At 43.2% G+C, this 24018-nt stretch overlaps 1 protein-coding gene across 5 annotated transcripts in view; it reads left to right on the top strand.

The window, feature by feature from the left end:
• The window catches only part of fbxw7 (F-box and WD repeat domain containing 7), a 343484-nt gene that overhangs the window by 155312 nt on the left and 164154 nt on the right, over positions 1-24018 (top strand). For all 5 annotated transcript variants that reach the window (XM_069926460.1, XM_069926459.1, XM_069926457.1 and 2 more), the window contains one exon: positions 17865-18359. In XM_069926460.1, coding sequence (XP_069782561.1) covers positions 17934-18359 — 426 coding nt within the window. In that variant the 5' untranslated portion in view covers positions 17865-17933. The remainder of the gene's footprint in view (positions 1-17864; positions 18360-24018) is intronic.

Genomic DNA, 24018 nt, shown 5'->3' with positions numbered 1-24018 from the left:
GAAAAGCATCGACTGTGTCTATCTTGCTGGATAAGGGAAAGACACCTTTGGCCATGATCTTGTTCACCAAGAAATCAATGGTTGACTTGCCAAATGGACATTTGCTTGGGTTGATTGTAAGACCAAATTCCTCCTGCCGTTGGAACAGGTGGCATAAGTGCAGGTGGTGATCCTGCTCATTCTGACTGGTGATGAGGATATCATCCAAGTAGATATAAGCGAACTCTAAATCCCTGCTCAAAGCGTTCCTAAGCTGCTGGAATGTTTGAGTGGCATTCTTGAACCCAAATTCAAAATGCCTGAATGGAGTAATAATTGCTGTTCTAGGATTGTCATCCTTTTGGACTGGGATTTGATGGTATCCCTTGACAAGATCAACTTTGGAGAAAACATCTCAATTGTGCAGATGGGCAGCGAAATCTTCTATATGAGGAATCGGGTATCTGTTGCGTGTAGTTATATAATTGAGCCTACGGTAATCGCCAGAGGGTCTCCATCCACCAGTGTTCTTGGGTAGCATGTGTTACAGCAATGCCCAAGGACTGTTGGAACGCCAAATGATACCCAATTCCTCCATTGCAGCAAATTCTGCCTTTGCCTGCCACAGCTTATCAGGTGGAAGACAATGAACCCTGGCGTAAATTGGCAGGCCTGAGGTGTTGATGTAATAGGACACATCATGGGCAGTTTGGAGGTATTGAAATTAAAAGAGATAATACTGGGAAATTTACTGAGCAGGGCAGCATAGGTATCTTTGTGCAGGATGTGCACCCAGAGGTGGGAAACTCTCCCTTTGCTGCATACCAATGGGTACATTTGAAAAGTGGTGGCATTAACTAATTTCCTCTGCTTCACGTCGACTAGCAAGTCATGGGATCTTAAAAAAGCTCCACCCAAAATGGGCTGTGTGACGGAAGCCAAAATGCAATTCCAATGGAATATCGCTCCTCTTATCCCAATCGTGACTCGTCATGTGCCAAAGCTGGGAATGGAAGTCCCATTTGCTGCTTGAAGAGCCAGGTGTTGTAGTTTATGTGTCTTTTCATAATAGGTTGGTGGGAACAAACTGACCTCAGCACCCATGTCTACGAGAAATTTACGTTGATGTGTCCAAAAGGAAGGCAAGTGAAGTCCCACCGCATTAACTGAAGCCGTGGCGGCAGCTGCTGTTACTGCAGTAGTTGTCTCCATGATAACTGTAGATTCAAGATTTGGCTGAAACTTGCAGTCAGGGTCACTAATTGTAGCGACTTCTTCAGTAGAGCTACTAAAGCAACACACATACCGGGCTAGTCAGCACAAAAATGTTTATTTGAGCTTTACATGATTCTTTTATATCCCTCCTGTACCGGGCTCCAGGGGAAAGGGTGGTGACATCACTATGTGTTTGCCACTGATCCACAGGGCTGGCAGATTTAAATTAAACACAGTGGGGGCCCCGTGCCCTCTAGCAGGAGGCAGTGGAAACCAATGTGCTGTTACTCGGCACACAGCACCGCGCACTTGCAATCCATTAACCAGCGGTCCAGCCTGCAGCACCGTGTGCCCGCCGAAGATCTGTGCCGGCGATGGTTCATGATATCGCGATGTGCGCCCACTACATGGCTGCTACACTTTTTTTTTTAACCTATTATTTTTCCGCAATTTTTTTTTGCTGGTTGCTTGAGGCTGCCGTTTGCTTGAATTCAGGATAATGGGGATTTTACTGTATTTTCAATCACAAAATAATATAGTACACAAGGAAACTATTTGGCCCATTGAGTTCCTGCAGCTATTTCAAAGTGCTGTCCAGTTAGTCTGGCCCACTATCTTCACATTTCCGCAGTAAAATCTCCATTATCCAGCATCCAATGAACCTGAACCTCAAAAAACTGGCAAAAAAATTGAGGAAATAAATAAATCTTATCTAAAAATGGAGAATAAATAAAGTTTTAAATAAAAGTTTAAATCAAAGTTTAAAATTGTAAAAGTAAATGATCTCTGAAGCAACATACAACCCCTAGGGAGCAAATATTCAGCCAGCGGAGTATCCTGGTTGTGTCCTGCCTGCAGTGGTTGTTTGAGTAAAGTTTCAATAAAGTTGATTTTGAATAACTAAGAGCCGGCCAGTGCCACTTGCCGCTGGGGTGACTCTCCCAGAGTATCTCCCTATTCCTGTCCAGTAAGAGTCTTTATCTTTATCCCCCTCAACGTCCTCCCCCTCCACGTCCTCCCCCTCCCCCTCCACGTCCTCCCCCTCCACGTCCTCCCCCTCAAAAGATGCTCACAAACTCAAGCTAGCATGCTGGAACATCAGAACCATGCTAGATAAGACTGACAGCCATCGACCTGAACGTCGGTCTGCCCTCATTGCACATGAACTCCTCAGACTTGACATCGACATAGCCGCTCTCAGTGAAGTCCGCCTGGCAGATGTAGGCAGCTTCCAAGAACGCGGCGCGGGCTACACACTCTACTGGTCTGGCAAGCCTTCGGATGAACGACGCCTATCTGGTGTAGGCTTCATGGTCAAGAGCTTCATTGCCTCCAAACTCGAAAACCTTCCGACAGGCCTCTCGGACCGAATCATGTCCATGCGACTCCCACTTCAAAACAAGCGTCACATCACCCTCATCAGTGTCTATGCTCCAACCCTCCAGGCGGAACCAGCAGAAAAGAACAAGTTCTACACCGACCTGCGCAACCTCATCCAACGTACCCCTACAGCCGACAAGGTTGTCATCCTGGGCGACTTCAACGCTCGTGTCGGCAAAGACTCAGAAACCTGGCCAGGAATCCTGGGCAAGCATGGCGTCGGCAAGTGCAACGACAATGGGCGCCTCCTGTTGGAGCTCTGCGCAGAACAGCGGCTTGTCATTACAAACACCCTTTTTCAGCAGAGGGACAGCCTTAAGACCACCTGGATGCATCCCCGATCCAAACACTGGCACCTCCTGGACTACATCCTGGTGCGAGAAAGTGACAAACAAGATGTGCTCCACACCAGGGTCATGCCTAGCGCGGAATGCCACACTGACCACCGGCTGGTTCGCTGCAAGCTCAACCTTCACTTCAAGCCAAAGCCCAGGAACAGTAAAGCCCCCAGAAAGAGGTTCAATGTTGGAAAACTGCAGTCAGACGAAGCGAGAGGAAACTTCCAGGCAAACCTCAAAGCAAAGCTCGACGTTGCAACCCGCCTCACGGACCCGTCCCCTGAAACCCTCTGGGATCAGTTGAAGACTACCATACTGCAATCCACTGAAGAGGTACTGGGCTTCTCCTCCAGGAAAAACAAGGACTGGTTTGACGAAAACAGCCAGGAAATCCAGGAGCTGCTGGCAAAGAAGCGAGCTGCCCACCAGGCTCACCTTACAAAGCCGTCCTGTCCAGAGAAGAAACAAGCCTTCCGTCGCGCATGCAGCCATCTTCAGCGCAAACTCCGGGAGATCCAAAATGAGTGGTGGACTAGCCTCGCCAAACGAACACAGCTCAGCGCGGACATTGGCGACTTCAGGGGTTTCTACGAGGCTCTAAAGGCTGTGTACGGCCCCTCACCCCAAGTCCAAAGCCCGCTGCGCAGCTCAGACGGCAAAGTCCTCCTCAGCGACAAGATCTCCATCCTCAACCGATGGTCAGAACACTTCCAATCTCTTTTCAGTACCAACCGCTCAGTCCAAGATTCCGCCCTGCTCCAGCTCCCTCAACAGCCCCTAAGGCTAGAGCTGGATGAGGTTCCCACCCTGGATGAGACATATAAGGCAATCGAACAACTGAAAAGTGGCAAAGCAGCAGGTATGGATGGAATCCCCCCAGAAGTCTGGAAGGCTGGCGGCAAAACTCTGCATGCCAAACTGCATGAGTTTTTCAAGCTTTGTTGGGACCAAGGTAAACTGCCTCAGCATCTTCGTGATGCCACCATCATCACCCTGTACAAAAACAAAGGCGAGAAATCAGACTGCTCAAACTACAGGGGAATCACGTTGCTCTCCATTGCAGGCAAAATCTTCGCTAGGATTCTACTAAATAGAATAATACCTAGTGTCGCTGAGAATATTCTCCCAGAATCACAGTGCGGATTTCGCGCTAACAGAGGAACCACTGACATGGTCTTTGCCCTCAGACAGCTCCAAGAAAAGTGTAGAGAACAAAACAAAGGACTCTACATCACCTTTGTTGACCTCACCAAAGCCTTCGACACCGTGAGCAGGAAAGGGCTTTGGCAAATACTAGAGCGCATCGGATGTCCCCCAAAGTTCCTCAACATGATTATCCAACTGCACGAAAACCAACAAGGTCGGGTCAGATACAGCAATGAGCTCTCTGAACCCTTCTCCATTAACAATGGCGTGAAGCAAGGCTGTGTTCTCGCACCAACCCTCTTTTCAATCTTCTTCAGCATGATGCTGAACCAAGCCATGAAAGACCCCAACAATGAAGACGCTGTTTACATCCGGTACCGCACGGATGGCAGTCTCTTCAATCTGAGGCGCCTGCAAGCTCACACCAAGACACAAGAGAAACTTGTCCGTGAACTACTCTTTGCAGATGATGCCGCTTTAGTTGCCCATTCAGAGCCAGCTCTTCAGCGCTTGACGTCCTGCTTTGCGGAAACTGCCAAAACGTTTGGCCTGGAAGTCAGCCTGAAGAAAACTGAGGTCCTCCATCAGCCAGCTCCCCACCATGACTACCAGCCCCCCCACATCTCCATCGGGCACACAAAACTCAAAACGGTCAACCAGTTTACCTATCTCGGCTGCACCATTTCATCAGATGCAAGGATCGACAATGAGATAGACAACAGACTCGCCAAGGCAAATAGCGCCTTTGGAAGACTACACAAAAGAGTCTGGAAAAACAACCAACTGATAAACCTCACAAAGATAAGCGTATACAGAGCCGTTGTCATACCCACACTCCTGTTCGGCTCCGAATCATGGGTCCTCTACCGGCACCACCTACGGCTCCTAGAACGCTTCCACCAGCGCTGTCTCCGCTCCATCCTCAACATCCATTGGAGCGCTCACACCCCTAACGTCGAGGTACTCGAGATGGCAGAGGTCGACAGCATCGAGTCCACGCTGCTGAAGATCCAGCTGCGCTGGATGGGTCACGTCTCCAGAATGGAGGACCATCGCCTTCCCAAGATCGTATTATATGGCGAGCTCTCCACTGGCCACCGTGACAGAGGTGCACCAAAGAAAAGGTACAAGGACTGCCTAAAGAAATCTCTTGGTGCCTGCCACATTGACCACCGCCAGTGGGCTGATAACGCCTCAAACCGTGCATCTTGGCGCCTCACAGTTTGGCGGGCAGCAGCCTCCTTTGAAGAAGACCGCAGAGCCCACCTCACTGACAAAAGGCAAAGGAGGAAAAACCCAACACCCAACCCCAACCAACCAATTTTCCCTTGCAACCGCTGCAATCGTGTCTGCCTGTCCCGCATCGGACTGGTCAGCCACAAACGAGCCTGCAGCTGACGTGGACTTTTTACCCCCTCCATAAATCTTCGTCCGCGAAGCCAAGCCAAGCCATTAGGTATATTAGTAAGGCTTTATCTATAAACTTGGGGGAGGAGGGTGTTAATTATGACAGCAGCACAGTTTGCACAGTGGTTAGAGCAACACTGTTACTGTGCCAGCGGCGGATTCAAATTTCAATTTTGGAAGTTACTGGAATTAATTGATTAAAATGAACTTTACATAATTAAAGAGTACAATACTGATTTTTTTAAATTACTTTACACTTTGTACTGTCTTTCGCCTTTTAAATGGTGTATTCTTAATACAGGTACTGGTGTATTAGTTAGGCATTGTAAGAGTGAGTCTCAGTCAACTGGAAACATTTGCATTTCTGGTATCTGCAATCCACGTAGGAGCCGGATAATGGGGATTTTACTGGATTTTTTTCTCTTGCAGATATCTATTGGTCAGGCAGTGCAATGTAAATACTAACCATTTATCTTAAAAAAGGCACATCACAACTGTTAATGTCATTGATCTTCATATCTGTTCCTCGATTATTGATTGTTCTGCCATTGGAAACTACCCATGTTTACTCTAAATTTTTTGATCTTTTTGTTACCTCTGTATCTCCACTGGCTCTGTAGAAAATAACAGTGACTTCTCTTAACTCTTAATTTAACTGTCATCTCATATCTCAGGAATAATTCTAATAAATCTCTTCTGTTCTTTCTCAAGTCTTGAAGTCCTTTCTGAAATATGGTTCTAAAAATTAAATGAGACTGAATTGGGACTGAACTAATATTTTAATATATTTTTGCATAGCTTACTGTGTTTCATTTTTAAAGGGTTTATGTTACAGTATGTTACAGTATGATGCCTTCAAATGTTTGTGCACATATGGTCTCTCTGCCCTTGAATGTATTTGTTTAAAATATCAAGATTTTAGTCATATCCTCTCTCTGCATTCTTATTTCTAAGTGCATTATTTCACTCATGCATTAAATTTCATCACCCCAGTGCCCATTCTTGCTGTAATCCTGACTATGTACTTTTTTATTCCTTGCTACTCTCCAAAATGTTATCATCTTCAATTTTCAAAATTGTGGCCTGAATCCATGACTTTTTAAGAATATAAAAAATTGTTCTTGTGCTGAATCTCTTTCTCTTTCGTCCAAAAGACAGTTTGATATCACACCCATTGTCTTACTCTTACATACAATAGAACCCCATTATAATGCGATGTATGCAAAAAAATCAGATCACGAAAAAAGTGGGGTTATGCTAAATCGGGGTCATGATGAACAGCGTATTAAAAAAAATAAAGAACATATACAATAACTATTTGCAATCATCTTTTATTTCTTACAATCATCATTTAATTTTTTAAAAAAATCAATCGAGTGTTTGTTGCCTGAACGCAGCAGGTCTCTGGTGGTGAGTGAAATCCGAAATGCTTCTGGGCTGGAGGATCTTTATGGGTTCCCCATCCTGGGTCACCAGCCAGTGTAGGCTCACCTCGATGGCTTCAGACTCTTTCGGGGGTGGGGGTGGAGGCTCCTCATTGTCATCCTCCTGTGGTTCAGGAACTGGTGCTATAGTAACATTATGGATGATCTTGGAGTTTGTCAAGTGCTCATATGTCTGGCATTCATCTTTGATAATATGAAGCAGCCTCTGTACCTCACCCACCTCTTCATCTGTGAAGCAGTATAATTTTTGCTCTTCATCTTCATCTTCCTTAGTGGATTTTCGTGATGACCCAGACCCTTCTCCCAGTATTTTTCCACACATGAGGAGCTGACTGCTGCCCAGCCCTTACTAAGTGGGAAACATCTTTTCAGATAGTCATCCAGCGTTGTTGATTTGTCTACAATTCTATGAATTAATTCACGCCTGTAATTCTACTTGAACACGGAGATGATCCCCTGATCTAGGGGTTGGATGTAGTATTCTTTGTGAGGTAAACTTGGATCTTTGCGGCTTGATAGGTTGGCAGTTGGCGGATCAGTTGTCAAGCAAAAGAAAAGCTTTGACTTCTAGCTTTTGCTTACACAAATGAGCGTGGACAGCAGGGACAAAAGTTATGTAAAACCAACCTCAAAGATGACACTGGTCATACAAGCATTGCTGCTATGCGTGTACTCGAATGATAACGACTTCATGTTGATGTGGTGGAAACAGCTGGGTGAGTGAAATTTGCTAATTACTTGGAAGTTCTTTTCTATCTCATGTATATAACTGGCACAATTGACCTTGTGCCTTCTGCCTTCACTTTATTTATCTGATCCACTGTACCCCATTTTTCCAGGATATGTATGCAAATCATGGCAGCCAATGTAATTTCCAAAAGGGTGATCTTAGTACATCAAAGAACTGATGAGTTCCAGTCCTTGTCTTTACAGGCTTTGTTTATCACATTTCTTTTTCTTAAGAGACTGCAAGTGCAAGATCATGATATGTCAACAGTCAGTTCATTGCCACCAAAATGCACATTCTGAGCTGCAGTCTGTTGGTTTTATTTTGGCATTTTGAGTTTTAAATTTCTTGAGTGCTTATAAAAGGGAGTTCCTGCATTGCTAGACATACTCTTCTTCTTTGGCTTGGCTTCGCGGACGAAGATTTATGGAGGGGTAATGTCCACGTCAGCTGCAGGCTCGTTTGTGGCTGACAAGTCCGATGCGGGACAGGCAGACACGGTTGCAGCGGTTGCAAGGGAAAATTGGTGGGTTGGGGTTGGGTGTTGGGTTTTTCCTCCTTTGTCTTTTGTCAGTGAGGTGGGCTCTGCGGTCTTCTTCAAAGGAGGTTGCTGCCCGCAAAAATGGGAGGTGCCAAGATGCACGGTTTGAGGCGATATCAGCCCACTGGCGGTGGTCAATGTGGCAGGCACCAAGAGATTTCTTAGGCAGTCCTTGTACGTCTTCTTTGGTGCACCTCTGTCTCGGTGGCCAGTGGAGATCTCGCCATATAATACGATCTTGGGAAGGCGATGGTCCTCCATTCTGGAGACATGACCTACCATAGTATAGTATAGACATATTGTCTTTGGCTTGGCTTCGCGGACGAAGATTTATGGAGGGGGTAAAAAGTCCACGTCAGCTGCAGGCTCGTTTGTGGCTGACAAGTCCGATGCGGGACAGGCAGACACGATTGCAGCGGTTGCAGGGGAAATTTGGTGGGTTGGGGTTGGGTGTTGGGTTTTTCCTCCTTTGCCTTTTGTCAGTGAGGTAGGCTCTGCGGTCTTCTTCAAAGGAGGTTGCTGCCCGCCAAACTGTGAGGCGCCAAGATGCACGGTTTGAGGCGATATCAGCCCACTGGCGGTGGTCAATGTGGCAGGCACCAAGAGATTTCTTTAGGCAGTCCTTGTACCTTTTCTTTGGTGCACCTCTGTCACGGTGGCCAGTGGAGAGCTCGCCATATAACACGATCTTGGGAAGGTGATGGTCCTCCATTCTGGAGACGTGACCCATCCAGCGCAGCTGGATCTTCAGCAGCGTGGACTCGATGCTGTCGACCTCTGCCATCTCGAGTACTTCGACGTTAGGGATGTAAGCGCTCCAATGGATGTTGAGGATGGAGCGGAGACAACGCTGGTGGAAGCGTTCTAGGAGCCGTAGGTGGTGCCGGTAGAGGACCCATGATTCGGAGCCGAACAGGAGTGTGGGTATGACAACGGCTCTGTATACGCTTATCTTTGTGAGGTTTTTCAGTTGGTTGTTTTTCCAGACTCTTTTGTGTAGTCTTCCAAAGGCGCTATTTGCCTTGGCGAGTCTGTTGTCTATCTCATTGTCGATCCTTGCATCTGATGAAATGGTGCAGCCGAGATAGGTAAACTGGTTGACCGTTTTGAGTTTTGTGTGCCCGATGGAGATGTGGGGGGGCTGGTAATCATGGTGGGGAGCTGGCTGATGGAGGACCTCAGTTTTCTTCAGGCTGACTTCCAGGCCAAACATTTTGGCAGTTTCCGCAAAGCAGGACGTCAAGCGCTGAAGAGCTGGCTCTGAATGGGCAACTAAAGCGGCATCGTCTGCAAAGAGTAGTTCACGCACAAGTTTCTCTTGTGTCTTGGTGTGAGCTTGCAGGCGCCTCAGATTGAAGAGACTGCCATCCGTGCGGTACCGGATGTAAACAGCGTCTTCATTGTTGGGGTATTTCATGGCTTGGTTCAGCATCATGCTGAAGAAGATTGAAAAGAGGGTTGGTGCCAGAACACAGCCTTGCTTCACGCCATTGTTAATGGAGAAGGGTTCAGAGAGCTCATTGCTGTATCTGACCCGACCTTGTTGGTTTTCGTGCAGTTGGATAATCATGTTGAGAAACTTTGGGGGACATCCGATGCGCTCTAGTATTTGCCAAAGCCCTTTCCTGCTCACGGTGTCGAAGGCTTTGGTGAGGTCAACAAAGGTGATGTAGAGTCCTTTGTTTTGTTCTCTGCATTTTTCTTGGAGCTGTCTGAGGGCAAAGACCATGTCAGTAGTTCCTCTGTTTGCGCGAAAGCCGCACTGTGATTCTGGGAGAATATTCTCGGCGACACTAGGTATTATTCTATTTAGTAGAATCCTAGCGAAGATTTTGCCTGCAATGGAGAGCAACGTGATTCCCCTGTAGTTTGAGCAGTCTGATTTCTCGCCTTTGTTTTTGTACAGGGTGATGATGGTGGCATCACGAAGATGCTGAGGCAGTTTACCTTGGTCCCAACAAAGCTTGAAAAACTCATGCAGTTTGGCATGCAGAGTTTTGCCGCCAGCCTTCCAGACTTCTGGGGGGATTCCATCCATACCTGCTGCTTTGCCACTTTTCAGTTGTTCAATTGCCTTATATGTCTCATCCAGGGTGGGAACCTCATCCAGCTCTAGCCTTAGGGGCTGTTGAGGGAGCTGGAGCAGGGCGGAATCGTGGACTGAGCGGTTGGCACTGAAAAGAGATTGGAGATTGGACATATTGGACATACAGTATAAGATAGACATATTATACTGTAAAGAACTGCCACTCTGTAATCCACACAGTTCCGTTCATCCTTTCCATTGAAGTGCAGAAGTCACGAGTGGGATGTCACTACCTGTGTTTTTAACTTTTTTTTGTGTTGTGAACGCTGCCATTATGAATTGATGGACTTAATACACAATCTAATTTTTGAAAATGTCATCGCTTTTTGCGATTTATTCTGTTCCATCTATTTCTCAAATTAATTTATGAAGTGTGAATTAACTATCTGCCCTTGCCCCATGCAGCACATCCCTTTAATTAAAGTGCATGGGCCCAGTTACCTTGTCCCATTTCTAATGTGGATCAACAGGTAAATTAGTAGAAGTAAATCTGGGAAGTTGTTGCAAGTTTGCGACCTCTGTGAGGAAGTCATCTGTGGTGTGTCAATGGGACTTGCATGTTTGCATGGGTATCCCAAATATGATAGTGCTTGAACCAAGAATTAACACCATTTTTGTTTGGAATTGCTGGCATTTCCCAGCAGTGTTCTGGTCAATAAATGGAGCTCTCTTCCCAGGATATCAACCACTTTCCTCTTCTACCCCACCCCTTTTCCCTGCATGGAACCCTGTGTGTGTGTATACAGCACTTTGGTCAATGTGAGTTGTTTTAAATGTGCTATATAAATAAAATAAACTAAACATTCAGGGCTCCAAACAGTCCTTCTAATTGAAGCAACACTTCATGTGAATCTCTAAGGGTCATCTACTGCATCCAGTGCTCCCGTTACTGTCTCCTCTACATCGGAGAGACTGGACGCAGACTGGGAGATCAGTCAGTCTGTCCCAATTGTAGGGATTTCATACTGGCCACCCATTTCAATTCCCCACCCCATTCCCTTGCTGACATGTTGATCCATGATCTCATGCACTTCCAGACTGAGACTACCTGCAAATTGGTGGAGCAGCTCTTCGTATTCTGTCTAGGCACCCTCCAACTGGATGGCATTAATATCGATTTCTCTGGTTTGCATGAGTTCCCCCTCCTCCATCCATCTTTCCCGATATCTCCTTTTATCCCCTTGCCCTCCCCCTCCCCCTCCCTCTCTCCTTTTCCCCAGCTCTGCTTCCATAGAGATAAAAACAATCCCACCTGCCCCCAGTTAATTCTCATCTTTCCTTTCTCCTGTGTTCCATCCATATTAATAAGCTCCTTTTGCCTGTTGGTCAGTATTCCTCCCCCATCCTTTCTCACTAGTCTTTTAATTCAGACGTCTGTCTGGTTTTCCCTCATACTTTGAAGAAGGATCAAGCCCAAACCATCAGTTATATATCTGTACCTCCTACAAACGGTGTGATACCTGCTGAGTTCCTCCAGCATTTCTGTATTTTTACTGTGATCACAACTGCAAATTTTGAGTTTCTCGCCATTAGTATTGCCCAGTACAACACCCCTTGCAGTAAGAGTGAAAGAGAAGCAAAAGAGAGTCACTGAGTGTCCATGGATCCACCTCCAGCACTCCCACAGCCTCTGTAGCCATGCAGACTTGTGTTTGATCCATTGGCAACCCGGGGTCTTTGGCAAGAGCCTCTTCTTCTCGTCGAACCATGTGTAGAGAATGTTTAGTCTGTCTGAAAGGGACATGTCATTGTTGTTAAAATTCACGTTTCTCTTGTGGTCTATCATTGTTTTGATACCTTCTCACATGCGCCTTGTGTTACCTTTATCACACAGCTGTGTATGGATCCTCTGCATACTGGATTCCCTAGCTGATCTTAGTATCAGCTTGTATCCTGTTCTGAGAGATTCTTGAGTTCTGAGAAGTGCTTGAACCTTTCAAGTCAAGTCACCTTTATTTATCGTTCCTACCATGCTAAAGATGAAATAGAGTTTCTTCAGGATCAAAGAGCATATTTACATAAATATAAGTTAGAATATTAAAATATTAAGATGTATACAGTAAAAATCCATGGTACCCTATCCACATATGTTCTGGGAATTCAGGAGTCTAATGGCTTGGGGGAATATACTGTTGCCCAATCTGGATGTAATGACCTGAGTGCGACAGTACCTCCTACCAAATGGCAGAAGGGAGAACAGTTTGCATGAGCGGTGTGTGGAGTCCTTCACAATGTTTATTGCCTTTTGCCTGTATCAAGTGTTGTAAATCTCTTTCATGGTAGGAAGACAGCCCCCCAATGATCTTTTCTGCTGACTTCACTATCCTCTGCAGGGTTTTGCAGTCCGAGGAGGTATAGCTTCCAAATTAGGTGGTGATGCAGTTGCACAGGGCGCTCTCAATACATCCTCTGTAGAATGTAGTGAGGATGGAGGTTGGGAGATGAAATTTCCTCAGCCTTCGCAGGAAGAAGAGGTGCTAATGGGCTTTCTTGGCTATGGAGCTGGTGTTGAGGGACCAGGTGAGATTCTCCACCAAGTGCACTCCAAGGAACTTGATACTCTTATCGACTTCAATGGTTGAGCCGTCAATGGTCAGCAGAGTATAGTGCCCTGGGCCCTCCTGAAGTCACCAACCATCTCTTTTGTTTTATTTATGCTCAGATACAGGTGTTGCTCTGCACCAGTCTGTTAACCACTGCACCTCATCTTTTAGACTGAAGCCTCTTTCTTACTAATAAAGCCCACCACGGTCGTGCTGTCAGCGAACGAAGATGAGGTTCAAGCTGTGTTTCGCTGCACAGTTGTGGGTCAGCAGAGTGACCTGTGCTTAGTGTGATAGCCTTGGAGGTGCTGTTCCCGACCTAGACTGCCTGAGGTCTCCCCGACAGGAAGTCAAGAATCCAATTGCAGGGATAAGTGTAATTGACCCAGCAGGTTCGATTTTCTTATCAGGTATTGAGGTACAATTGTATTGAATGCCAATCTGAAGTTGATAAATAACAGTTGAACGCACGAGTCCTTATTTTCCAGATGGGTGAGGGCTAGATGGAGGCCAGTGCTGACGGCATCATCCATACAGCAGTTGGATCTGTGTAAGAACTGCAGGCAGTCCAGTGATGGGGGCAGCAGGAGCTTGATGTACCCCATGATGAGCCTCTTGAAGCACTTCATGGTTGGTCCTCTGTGTCCAACCATGGTTCCTAATTAGCCCTGGTTGTCTAACATTGGATTTCCGTGACAACCTCAATTTTACTTGCTAATGTAGCCAGTCACTAAGCTCATGTACTTGTTGATGTTTATGTGGCAGTTGTTGGTTACTGACTTCCTGAAACAGTTCCAAATGGTATTTCTGGGCAAAGATTACTGTATTTAATGGCATACAAGACCCACTTTTCTCCCAAAAAATGGCTCAAAAATATCCCTCGGGTCTTTTATGCGGTTGAAATTAGGGTGATAATGGTGAGTAACACAGTGATCATCATTGCTGCATGGCTCATTAACATCACTGCCATCTATCATTGGGGCTGGTGGCGGGCTGTTGTGGGGGAGTGGGGGGGTGGAATCAGTGTAAGTGCTGGTGGTGGGCTGTCGGGAGGCTTTCCTGGTGATCCACTGTTGGTCCCTGCACTGGTCCCACCGCCCCACTCCCTCCCAGGAGAGAGCGGGGCAGTGGGACCAGCACAGGGACCGGCAGCGGGCCGCTGAGAGAAAGCAGGCAGTGGAACCAGCATGGGGACTTGACAGCGGCAGATTGATTTTATCAAATGTTTTCTGTTGTAAATTACAGCAGTATTATTATTAAAAAAGATTTTTCCTGTTGTTCTAGTTGCATGTTTTGTCCAAGTTTTTTTTCTGCTATACAATAGTTACATATTTCAATAACATTAAATGCTTACCCAAAAATGATTTTCTTAATATTGCCTGCTGAAATGAGGCGTTATTGTATGCCCGTGGTTCTTGTATGCCACCAAATATGGTAAATTAGAAAAATAATGAAGCTCGAATAAAGCAACGCGTGAGTAATACATTTAGAAGTTTTGCTATCTTGCACATAGCTGTCCATCAAGTTCTTATTTTGTGTTTTTAATTTTTAAGAGAAAATTTTTGAATTTCTTAGATCTGTATGTTTTCTGAACAGTAATATTAATAGTAAAATGTAGAGAAACAACTAAATCAATAAGTATTATTGTGAATGATTTACTAATATGTGACATTCATGGCTGGAAATATTGGTGCACTGTATTTTGTGACATTATGTATGATTCTAAATAGGAAACTAACTTTCAATCAGAAATATTGGAAATATTTAAATTATATAGCAAGCAGCGTTGTTTTCTTTCTGAATAACAAGGTTTCCATTAAGTTACAGCTTCATTTTTCTTATCCTGAACTAGTAATTATATGAACTCGTTCTGCAGGTAGATCATAATTGAGCTTTCGGCTGCTTTACCTGGCTACCTAGTAATGATTTTAAGTTAGTTTGTTTGTAAAATATAAATTTACCACAACTTAGTATGTTGTTAACGATTGACAGAAGTAGATAATGTTGACTTTTTCTTTGTAGAGCAGGACAAATTCTAAAACCATCGTGTATGCTGGAATTTTAATGTGAATCTTTATAAAAGACATTTGATTAATAAGTCTTTGATTTTGTTCTGACATGGTAACAATGAAACAGTTTCTATGATATTTTCCGGTTGACTGAGACACCCTCTTACAATGCCTAACTAATACAACCAGAATTGAGAATAAACAGTTTAAAAGACAAAAGACGATACAAAATGTAAAGTAATTTGGAAAAAAAATCAGTATTGTGGTCCTTAATTATGTAAAGTTCATTTTAATCAGGTAACTCCTGTAACTTACAAAACTTAAATTTCAACTCGAGACACGAGTGCTGGAACAGCATTGCTCTAACTGCTAAGTTAACCATGCCACCATCATCATTACCCCCCCCCCCCCCCCAAGGTTACAGATAAAGTCTTACTAATAGACTTAATACTGATAATTATAAATATTCTTGCCAGGCAGGGGTAGGGAAACACTTTGGGAGAGTTACCCCAGTGGCGAGTAGCATCTGCAGGCTCTTCATCCTGAGTGCCGCCATTTTATTCAAACACAACTTTATTCAAATAGTTGCTATAGGTGGGGCACAACTGGAGCGCTCCACTGGCTGAATGTTTGCTCCCATCTTCACCAAGGGGTTGTGTGTTGCTTTGGAGAACATTTACTTTTGTAATTTTAAACTTTTATTTAAATTGTTATTTATTTTAAATTTATTTCCTCAATTTTTTTTAACTGATTGATTGGTTTGTCAGTTGCTTGAATTCTGTATACTGGGGATTTTACTGTATTACAGTACAGTAAAAGAAATATTACATGGTGATGCAATTTCCAAAAATTAGCTCCTGATGCATTGAGTAAGACCCATGTCAACTAGAATGTGAATGGATGAACTACAGCAATTCTATTATTGGCCAGTGTTTTCAGGTTTGGAAATGAAAAATTAACCTGGTTATTGTTCAAGCTGAGAATCCTACTAGAAATGCTTGCATGGATACCTAGGGAGGACAGGAGCAGGTGTGACTTTTCTTCACCCAGTATTCACTATTGCATTTTCACCTTAAACTTTGGCCACTTGGTGAGATACTGGAGAGCAATGTCCTTGCAAGAAATTATGCTTTTTAAAGATGATTAGTTGTAAGATTGTAGAGATAAAAATTTGCAATGAGAAACATGAGTAAAGCACGAAAGTCAGAAGATACCATGATTGAAGTAAAAACACAATGCTGGGGAAATTCAGCAGGTCAAAAAAGTGTACTTGATATAGCAAAGATAAATAACCAACTTTTCAGGCTTGAGCCCTTAATTAGCCACAACGTTTATTCTGTTTTCTTTAAGCACTTGCATTTTGAAGGTGTTGGAAAGGTATTATGGAATGTTTTTGAATACATAAAATTATTACAGAATATTTTCATTTTTGTGGAGAAATAAAATATAGCATACAGGAGGGAGATTGAAAACTTGGCTGAATGATATATTAAAAACAATCTCTCACAATGTCAATAAGTCCACGGAGCTGATTGTAGACTTTAAGAGAGGAAAACCAATGGTATATGATCCAGTAATCATTGGAGAGGGTCAGCAACTTCAAATTCCTGGATGTAACAATCTCAGAAAACCTGTCCTGGATCCATCCTGAAAATGTTATGGTGAAGAAAGCATGACAGTGCCTTTACTTCCTTTGGAACTCTGCTAAGGTTCAGTATATCATCAAAAACCTTGGCAAACTTCAACAGATATGTGATGGAAAGTGTGCTGACTGGCTGCATCACAGCCTGGTATGGGAGCATCAATACCTTTGAGGGAAAAAGCCTATAAAAGCTAATAGACTCAGCCCAGTACATAACAGGCAAAACTCCCAACTATTGAGCATATCTAGACGAAACGCTGCCGTTAGAGAGCAACATCAGTTACCTAGGATCCTCACCACCTAAGCCATGCTCTGATCTTGCTGCTGCCATCAGGAAGGAGGTGCAGGTGCCTCAGGATTCATATGACCAGGTTCCAGAATCATTACTATCCCTCAACTCTCAGACTATTAAACAATTGGGGATAACTCTGCTCATTTAGAGACCCATTTAAGGACTTATATGTTTGTTATTTATTGCTGCATATCTTGAACCTGCATTTGCACAATTTGTTTACAGTTGACAATTTGTGATGTTTACAATTTACATTTACTGGTCTTTAATTTTGCTAACCCTGGCCCACAGAATAAAGAATCTCAGGGTTGTATGTGATGTCATGACAATAACCTTAAACTTTGATACATAATTTAAGGCAAGTACTTTGAGCATTGGCAATTAAGTTACTTTTGATAAACAATTATTTTGTCAAAACTGATTTTACTTTGCAGGTTACTGCTCAGTTCTCAGACTCAATTTCCACCTTCTTTGTTTTCCGGATGAATTTTCTTAGAACAGAATCTTTCCGTACATCTAAAATACTTTGAATAAGAACAGAAAATGGTGGAAATATTCAGAATCAGACATTATCAATGAAGATGCATTAATTTTTTCATCTGCAGAAGATTTCCAGTATTTTCTGTTTTGATTTATAATTTCCAGCATCCACAGTTTACTTTACCCTCTTCAATTTAATTTTTTTTTTCTTTATTACTGTGTAATTAATCATTGAACAATAAATATTCACTAGACAGATATTGTAAAATTATCACAACAAAATTTACATAGACATTAAAACCCCTCATCCATAATTCAGGCTATTGGCAACTTCAAGCAACTGGCAAAAATATTTGCAGAAAATAAATAGGTAAAAAAATGCAGGTTCAGAATTGGGGTACCTTGCCGTTAGTTTGCAAATCACGCAACACACAACCTCAAACAACCAGAAAATGCTCTATCCGGCATCTATCAATCCCCATAGGTGATGGATACCAGGTGTTTTACTGTACTGACTTCTTTAAGGTTTTCAAAATTGTCATATATTTATCAACCTAAAAATATTCATTGTCTTTGAAAATGTTCACAAATGTGATATTTGAATATAATTTAGTCTCATCTGTTTGGTCCTTAGCCTACAACAACGTATACACGATCCACCAATCTAGCAAAGATTCAGGAAATAGCAAGCTGGCTGTTGGACATGAACCAGGAATTGCTGTCTGGGGGCAGCAAGAGGCATCGAACTGGAGGGTCCCTCCGAGGTAATTCCTCATTAAGTCATGGAGAGGAGGACCAAATGAACAGAGTAGTGGAAATACAAGAGGGGAACTGTGCAAGGAATGTTGAAGTCAATGGAGCTGAGGCATGTAGCAGCACCAATGATGAGACTCCTACTGCTGCTACTGATGAAGAAGAAAACAACAACCAAATCACAGCAGAGATCAAAGAAAGGAACAACATGGAAGAACAAGATGATGAGGAAGAAGAAATGGACCAAGACAGCGATGATTTTGAACAATCTGACGACAGCGGTAAAGAAGAATCTTGCATAAATGGGAATGATGTAGCTGATCAAGATTATAATGTTGCCTCACAGCAAACACCAGCTCTCTTATCAAAGAATCAGGTAAGCAAAAATTAATGACAGTAAAGTAATGAATTCAAAATCTAAGAATGCCTTATAATATTGCTTTATACTAGAATGCAATTCTATAAAAAATTAATAACTGCCTGTTTTATAAATGTGCAAGTTAGAAATGCATTGCAAATAATCATCCAGGGTGTAACAGTGACTTGCTAGAATGTTAATGCTAATATATTGCAGAACTATGGACAAATACAAAAATGTAGTTGCATTGTGCATAGATTTATACATGTTAATAATTATAAGGCACTTGAAGTAGAAAATTAAATCCTAATGTACATTTCAATGAAGTTAATAATGTGCAGCCATGTAAATGGTTTTTATACTTTTCCCTATCTCATCTCGACATGAGGGTTTCCATTCCAGGACATCTGAAATGTCCTGTTTTCAAAAGTGTCTTCTCACTTTGGTTTATAGAGCTCTTGCTTGTATCTCATCCATTTCCTGCATTCCTCACCCAGTCTCTCCATTTCTCCCCCCCCCCCCCACCTCCCCACCACCTTCTCCCCTTACAAAGGTGAGGTAGAGTTTGCTTCATCCTTAATTGTCTCTTCCTTAAACAGCACAGCACTCTTCAATATTTCCACCAATTGCAACACAATCCCACTGCCGGTCACACCTATCCCTCCCAATCCCTTTCTGTTTCCTCCCCCTTTTTTTGTTTGTAGACAACCAAGGGCTGCATATTATGGAATTTGATTAGAAACAAAGGTGATGGGTAGAATCAGATAAGGGATGGGATCGTGGGTTGATGGAGCTGGGTTGGGGGCGAGAAAGAAACTGGGTAACAAGGATTGTGGGGGGAGGAGGTTTTTGAAAGAAGGATGTGTGAGACAACGGGATGGATCAGAAAGTGAAATAAAGGAATTGAAGGGGAGTGAGAATTCAATTTTCATGCTGTTGAGTTGTGTACTGACCAGGTGGAGTATGAGGTGCTAATTGTCTAGTTTGCATGTGGATGCTCCTTGACACTGGAGGAGGTTGAGGGCAGGTGGGTTCAATAGGAATGGGGAGAACAGTTAAAATGACTGGCAACCAGGAGTTCCAGATGTGACTCCCTCAATCATTTATGCTTCCCCACCCATCTCTCCTTCCCCAGACATTTTGCCTATTCTTAACCTCATCTCCATCCATGAATCTAATCAACCTGTCCAGATGAAACAGAGATTTACATGCACCTTCTCTATTGCATTTGGTGCTTTTGATGTGGCCTCCCCTGCATCAGCAAGACCAAGCACAGACCAGCTGACTGTTTTGCCAAACACCTGCACTCTGTCCTTATTAGCCATTTGCACCTTCTGGTTGGTAGTGTATCACTTGGGGGTATAAGTATAGAAATCAAAATTAGTACAGTTTGATTCAAATCTATCTATAGTTTTTCCATTTTTCATTTTGTCTACCTTGCATCTCATGTACAGTGTTTTACAGATCTGTACAAAATACTTCAAGGAAATATTTTTTTGAATATTTTGAGAATTTTCAATCAACATGCATTCAAAGTGAAGAATAATCAAAAAGAGAAAACATTAATATCAGTAATATTAACAAAATAATACAATTATTGAGCCACTTGTCATTACTAAAGAAAATGAGAAAAAAGAGTCAATGTGATTCAATTATTATAAATAAAGAAAAATTACAATAATACTTCAAAAATGCAAATTCAATGACAAAGTTGAATCAAAGGGAGAAAAAGATAAATGAAAGATAATAGAGAGAAAGAAGAACAAAATAAGAGGAACCCTCCCACCCCCCCCACCCCAAGAAAGAAGAAGAAAGAAGAAAAGAAGAAAAAGTAAGAAAAGAGAAAGAATAAGAAAAAGAAATGATTGGCTTCACCGAGAATAAACCCCATTCCCATCAAGAGACAAATAACTTGACCTATCTAGGGTTCTCAGGTGATCTTCTCCAGGCGAACACATTTATGCATTTCTATCTTCCAGTGGGCTGAACCTAGTTGGGAATCAGATTTCCAAGTAACTGCTATGGATTTCCTGGCCACTGCTAAAACAAACAATTAATTTTAATTGGTATTTTAACAGCCTCATTTTAGGTCTTATGTCTTCTAAATTCCCCAATAAAAATAATTTAGGTGCCTGCGGGTATCAAATTCCAGTAATTTTTTTCCAGATTACCCAAATCTTCCCAGAAAGGCTTCACTTAAGGGCATAACCAAGTTGAATGCAAGAAATTACCTATTTCTTGACTACCTTGATATTTTTGATATTTCTAATTTCAATTTATGTAACTTTTGTGGAGTAAAGTATAGCTGATGATGTCATGATAATGAATATGTATGAGATGTACCGGAAGTCACGTGGTATGAGAGAGAGATAAGAACACAAGCAAGAGAACAAAGGAAACTGGAGAATAAAAGACACTCAGAAGTTTACCTGATAAAACTTGTGTTTAATGTTTTATTAACTTCACATTTCGGGCCACAAATGTGACATTGGCCACGAGGATGAAAGAAGCTTGAAGAAAATTAAAGACTAAACAAGATTACAGAGGATTACAGACAACTTCAAGGTGATAAGAATTTTCTCTGTGACTCAGTACTTTTGGGGCTGGAATATTTCCTCATGGCTGGTGCAGACAGTGACTTTCTAACACATAGTGGAATTGCTCATTTTGACCCAAAGGGTGATGCAAGCACTGTAAGTGTGAAGTGGAAGGCATGGCTGGAAGAATTTGAATCCTACGCCGACGGTCGTGGCCTATTTCTAGATACCGGTATAGTTGAACAAAAAGCGCAGAGAAAGGCATTACTTCTTTTCACTGCTGGACCCTCAGTTCGGGAAACATTTAAGACACTTTTGAATACTGGAAGAAAGGATGAGTACTGGAAAGCGGTAGATACATTAAATGCACACTATGTAGTGACACCAAATGCTACATTTCAACGCCATTTGTTTCGGAGAATGAGACAAGAAGATGGCCAGACAATTGCTCAGTACATGACGAGACTACGCCAGCTAGCTGTTGGATGCAATTACATGCCAGCTGATTTGGACAACCAATTATTGGATCAAGTCGTACAGCACTGCAGATCAGATAAACTCAGAAGACGTCGACTGGAAAGAGGGAGTGAGTTGGAACTCACCGATGCTTTAACCATTGCTGCTGCATTAGAGGCTGTTGAAGGGCAATTTCATACCATGACCCTGAAAGACAACTCAAGCCAGCAAATTAAGAGGCTCTCACATCGCCATAACCAGCCAAGATATACGTCGACACAGGACGTGGAGTGTTATCGATGTGGAAACCGAGGTCACTTTGGAAAAGACCCATATTGCCCGACCAAAGGCAAAGTTTGCAGAAAGTGTGGAGGTAAGGACCATTTTGCAAAGAAGTGCAAAAGCAAGTCCAATGCAGACAGAAGAGGAAGAGTACAACTTCCAAAGGCAAAGCCTGGGGGAAAGGAAAGTATCCTGGAAAGAAAGATACCATTTGCCAGATAGACGGTGACGATGATGATACCCAGGAGGAACAGAGTTGTTACCAATTTACGTTGAATGAAGTACGTCATGAGAAGGTCCCAGTGATCATTGGTGGAGTGACAGTGCAGGTCATTGTAGACTCAGGCAGTGACAGTAATGTGATTGATCGACATTTATGGGAGAAGTTGAAAAGGAAAAAGATCATCTGTACCTCAAAGAAGTGTTCCAAGAAACTGTATCCATACACAGCAACCAAGCCATTGCAGACCATTGGATGTTTTACTGCAACTGTTGAAGCTGGAGATAAGTACACCGAAGCAGAGTTTATGGTCATAGAAGAGAGGGGAGAACCATTGCTGAGTAGAAGCACAGCGCAAGACCTGGCAATACTTCATATTGGAGCTTGTGTCAATTCAATTCAGTCATACGAGGATATGAAGCAAGAATTCCCCGCAGACTTCCAAGGAGTAGGAAAGCTGAAAGGTCGACAATTGAAGCTAGCGGTAGATGAAACGGTCAAACCCAAGGCACAACCAATGCGCCGAACTCCGTTTGGACTTCGTGGGAAAGTCGAAGCCAAAATTAAAGAATTGATCGAACAAGACATTATAGAACCGTTGGAACATTCGACACAATGGGTCAGTCCCGTAGTGATTGTGCCTAAACCAAAGGGTGACATAAGACTATGTGTTGACATGAGAATGGCCAATGAAGCTATAATTAGAGAACGACATCCTGTGCCAACAGTGGAGGAAATACTTCAAGAACTAACTACCAGCAAGGTATTCTCAAAAATTGATCTGAAATGGGGCTATTATCAATTAGAGCTGGATCCAGGTTCCCGAGATGTGACAACATTTGTGATTTGTGACTCACTGTGGATTGTATCGTTACAAGAGACTATCATTTGGAATTAATGCATCTTCGGAGATCTACCAGTATGAAATCCATCGAGTGATTCAAGGCATTCCTGGAGTTGCCAACATTTCTGACGACATCATAGTCCATGCACCAACGAAGGAAGAGCATGACAAACGGTTGAGGCGTGTACTATCTAGACTACAGGAAGCAGGCCTTACCATGAATGGAAACAAGTGCCAGTTCGGTGTGTCAGAAATGGACTTCATGGGACACAGACTTACACGGGAAGGACTAAACCCTGCAGAGGCCAAGGTGAAAGCTATTGCAGAGGCACATGCACCTCAGAACGCAACAGAGGTGAGGAGTTTCCTAGGATTGGTCAATTTTTGTGCAAAGTTCATTCCTAATCTCGCTACAGTGGCAGAACCACTAAGGAAACTAACCAGGAAATGTGTACCATTTCATTTTGGATCTGAGCAGAAGAAAGCGTTCACAGCGCTGAAGCAAAGCCTGACAGATGCAAAAACTCTTGGATATTACGATCCGGCGGCATCAACCAAAGTCATAGCGGATGCCAGCCCAGTTGGTTTAGGAGCCGTGTTGGTCCAGATGCATGATGGAGGACCAAGAATCATTGCCTATGCCAGCAGATCGTTATCAGATGTGGAAAGAAGATACTCTCAGACAGAGAAAGAAGCACTCGGACTTGTATGGGCCTGTGAGAGGTTCCATGCATATTTATACGGCATTGAATTTGAACTCATCACAGATCATAAGCCATTAGAGGTGATCTATGCACCTAGATCCAAACCATGTGCCAGAATAGAGAGATGGGCACTCAGACTACAACCCTACAAATATAAAGTAATCCACATAGCAGGGAAAGCAAACATTGCTGATCCGCTGTCCAGATTGGTGAAGGATGGTGGTCCACAATCCAAGTCAGAATTGGGAACAGAAACGGAGAGCTTTGTACGCTTCGTAGCTATTCAGGCGACACCGAAAGCTGTGACTACGAAGGAGGTCGAGAGAGAATCCGAACGTGATCCAGAATTCATGGAAGTAAGAGAATGCATACAGAGTGGACAATGGGACAAGTGTACTCATAAGGCTTACATTCCCATTAGAGACGAACTTTGTTGCTTCGGACATTGTGTATTGAGAGGTTGCAGATTGGTGATTCCGCAAAGATTGAGACCGAAGATCATATCCTTAGCGCATGAAGGACACCTAGGTATTGTTGGTACCAAGCAAAACCTCAGGACAAAGGTATGGTGGCCAGGTTGTGATAAAGACGCAGAGAAATTTGTTAAAACTTGTCACGGATGTCAAATCACAAG

This window comes from Narcine bancroftii, chromosome 3 (genome assembly GCF_036971445.1).
Source record: "Narcine bancroftii isolate sNarBan1 chromosome 3, sNarBan1.hap1, whole genome shotgun sequence".
Taxonomy (NCBI): Eukaryota; Metazoa; Chordata; class Chondrichthyes; order Torpediniformes; family Narcinidae; genus Narcine; species Narcine bancroftii.
This window is presented reverse-complemented; position numbering and strand designations above follow the sequence as displayed.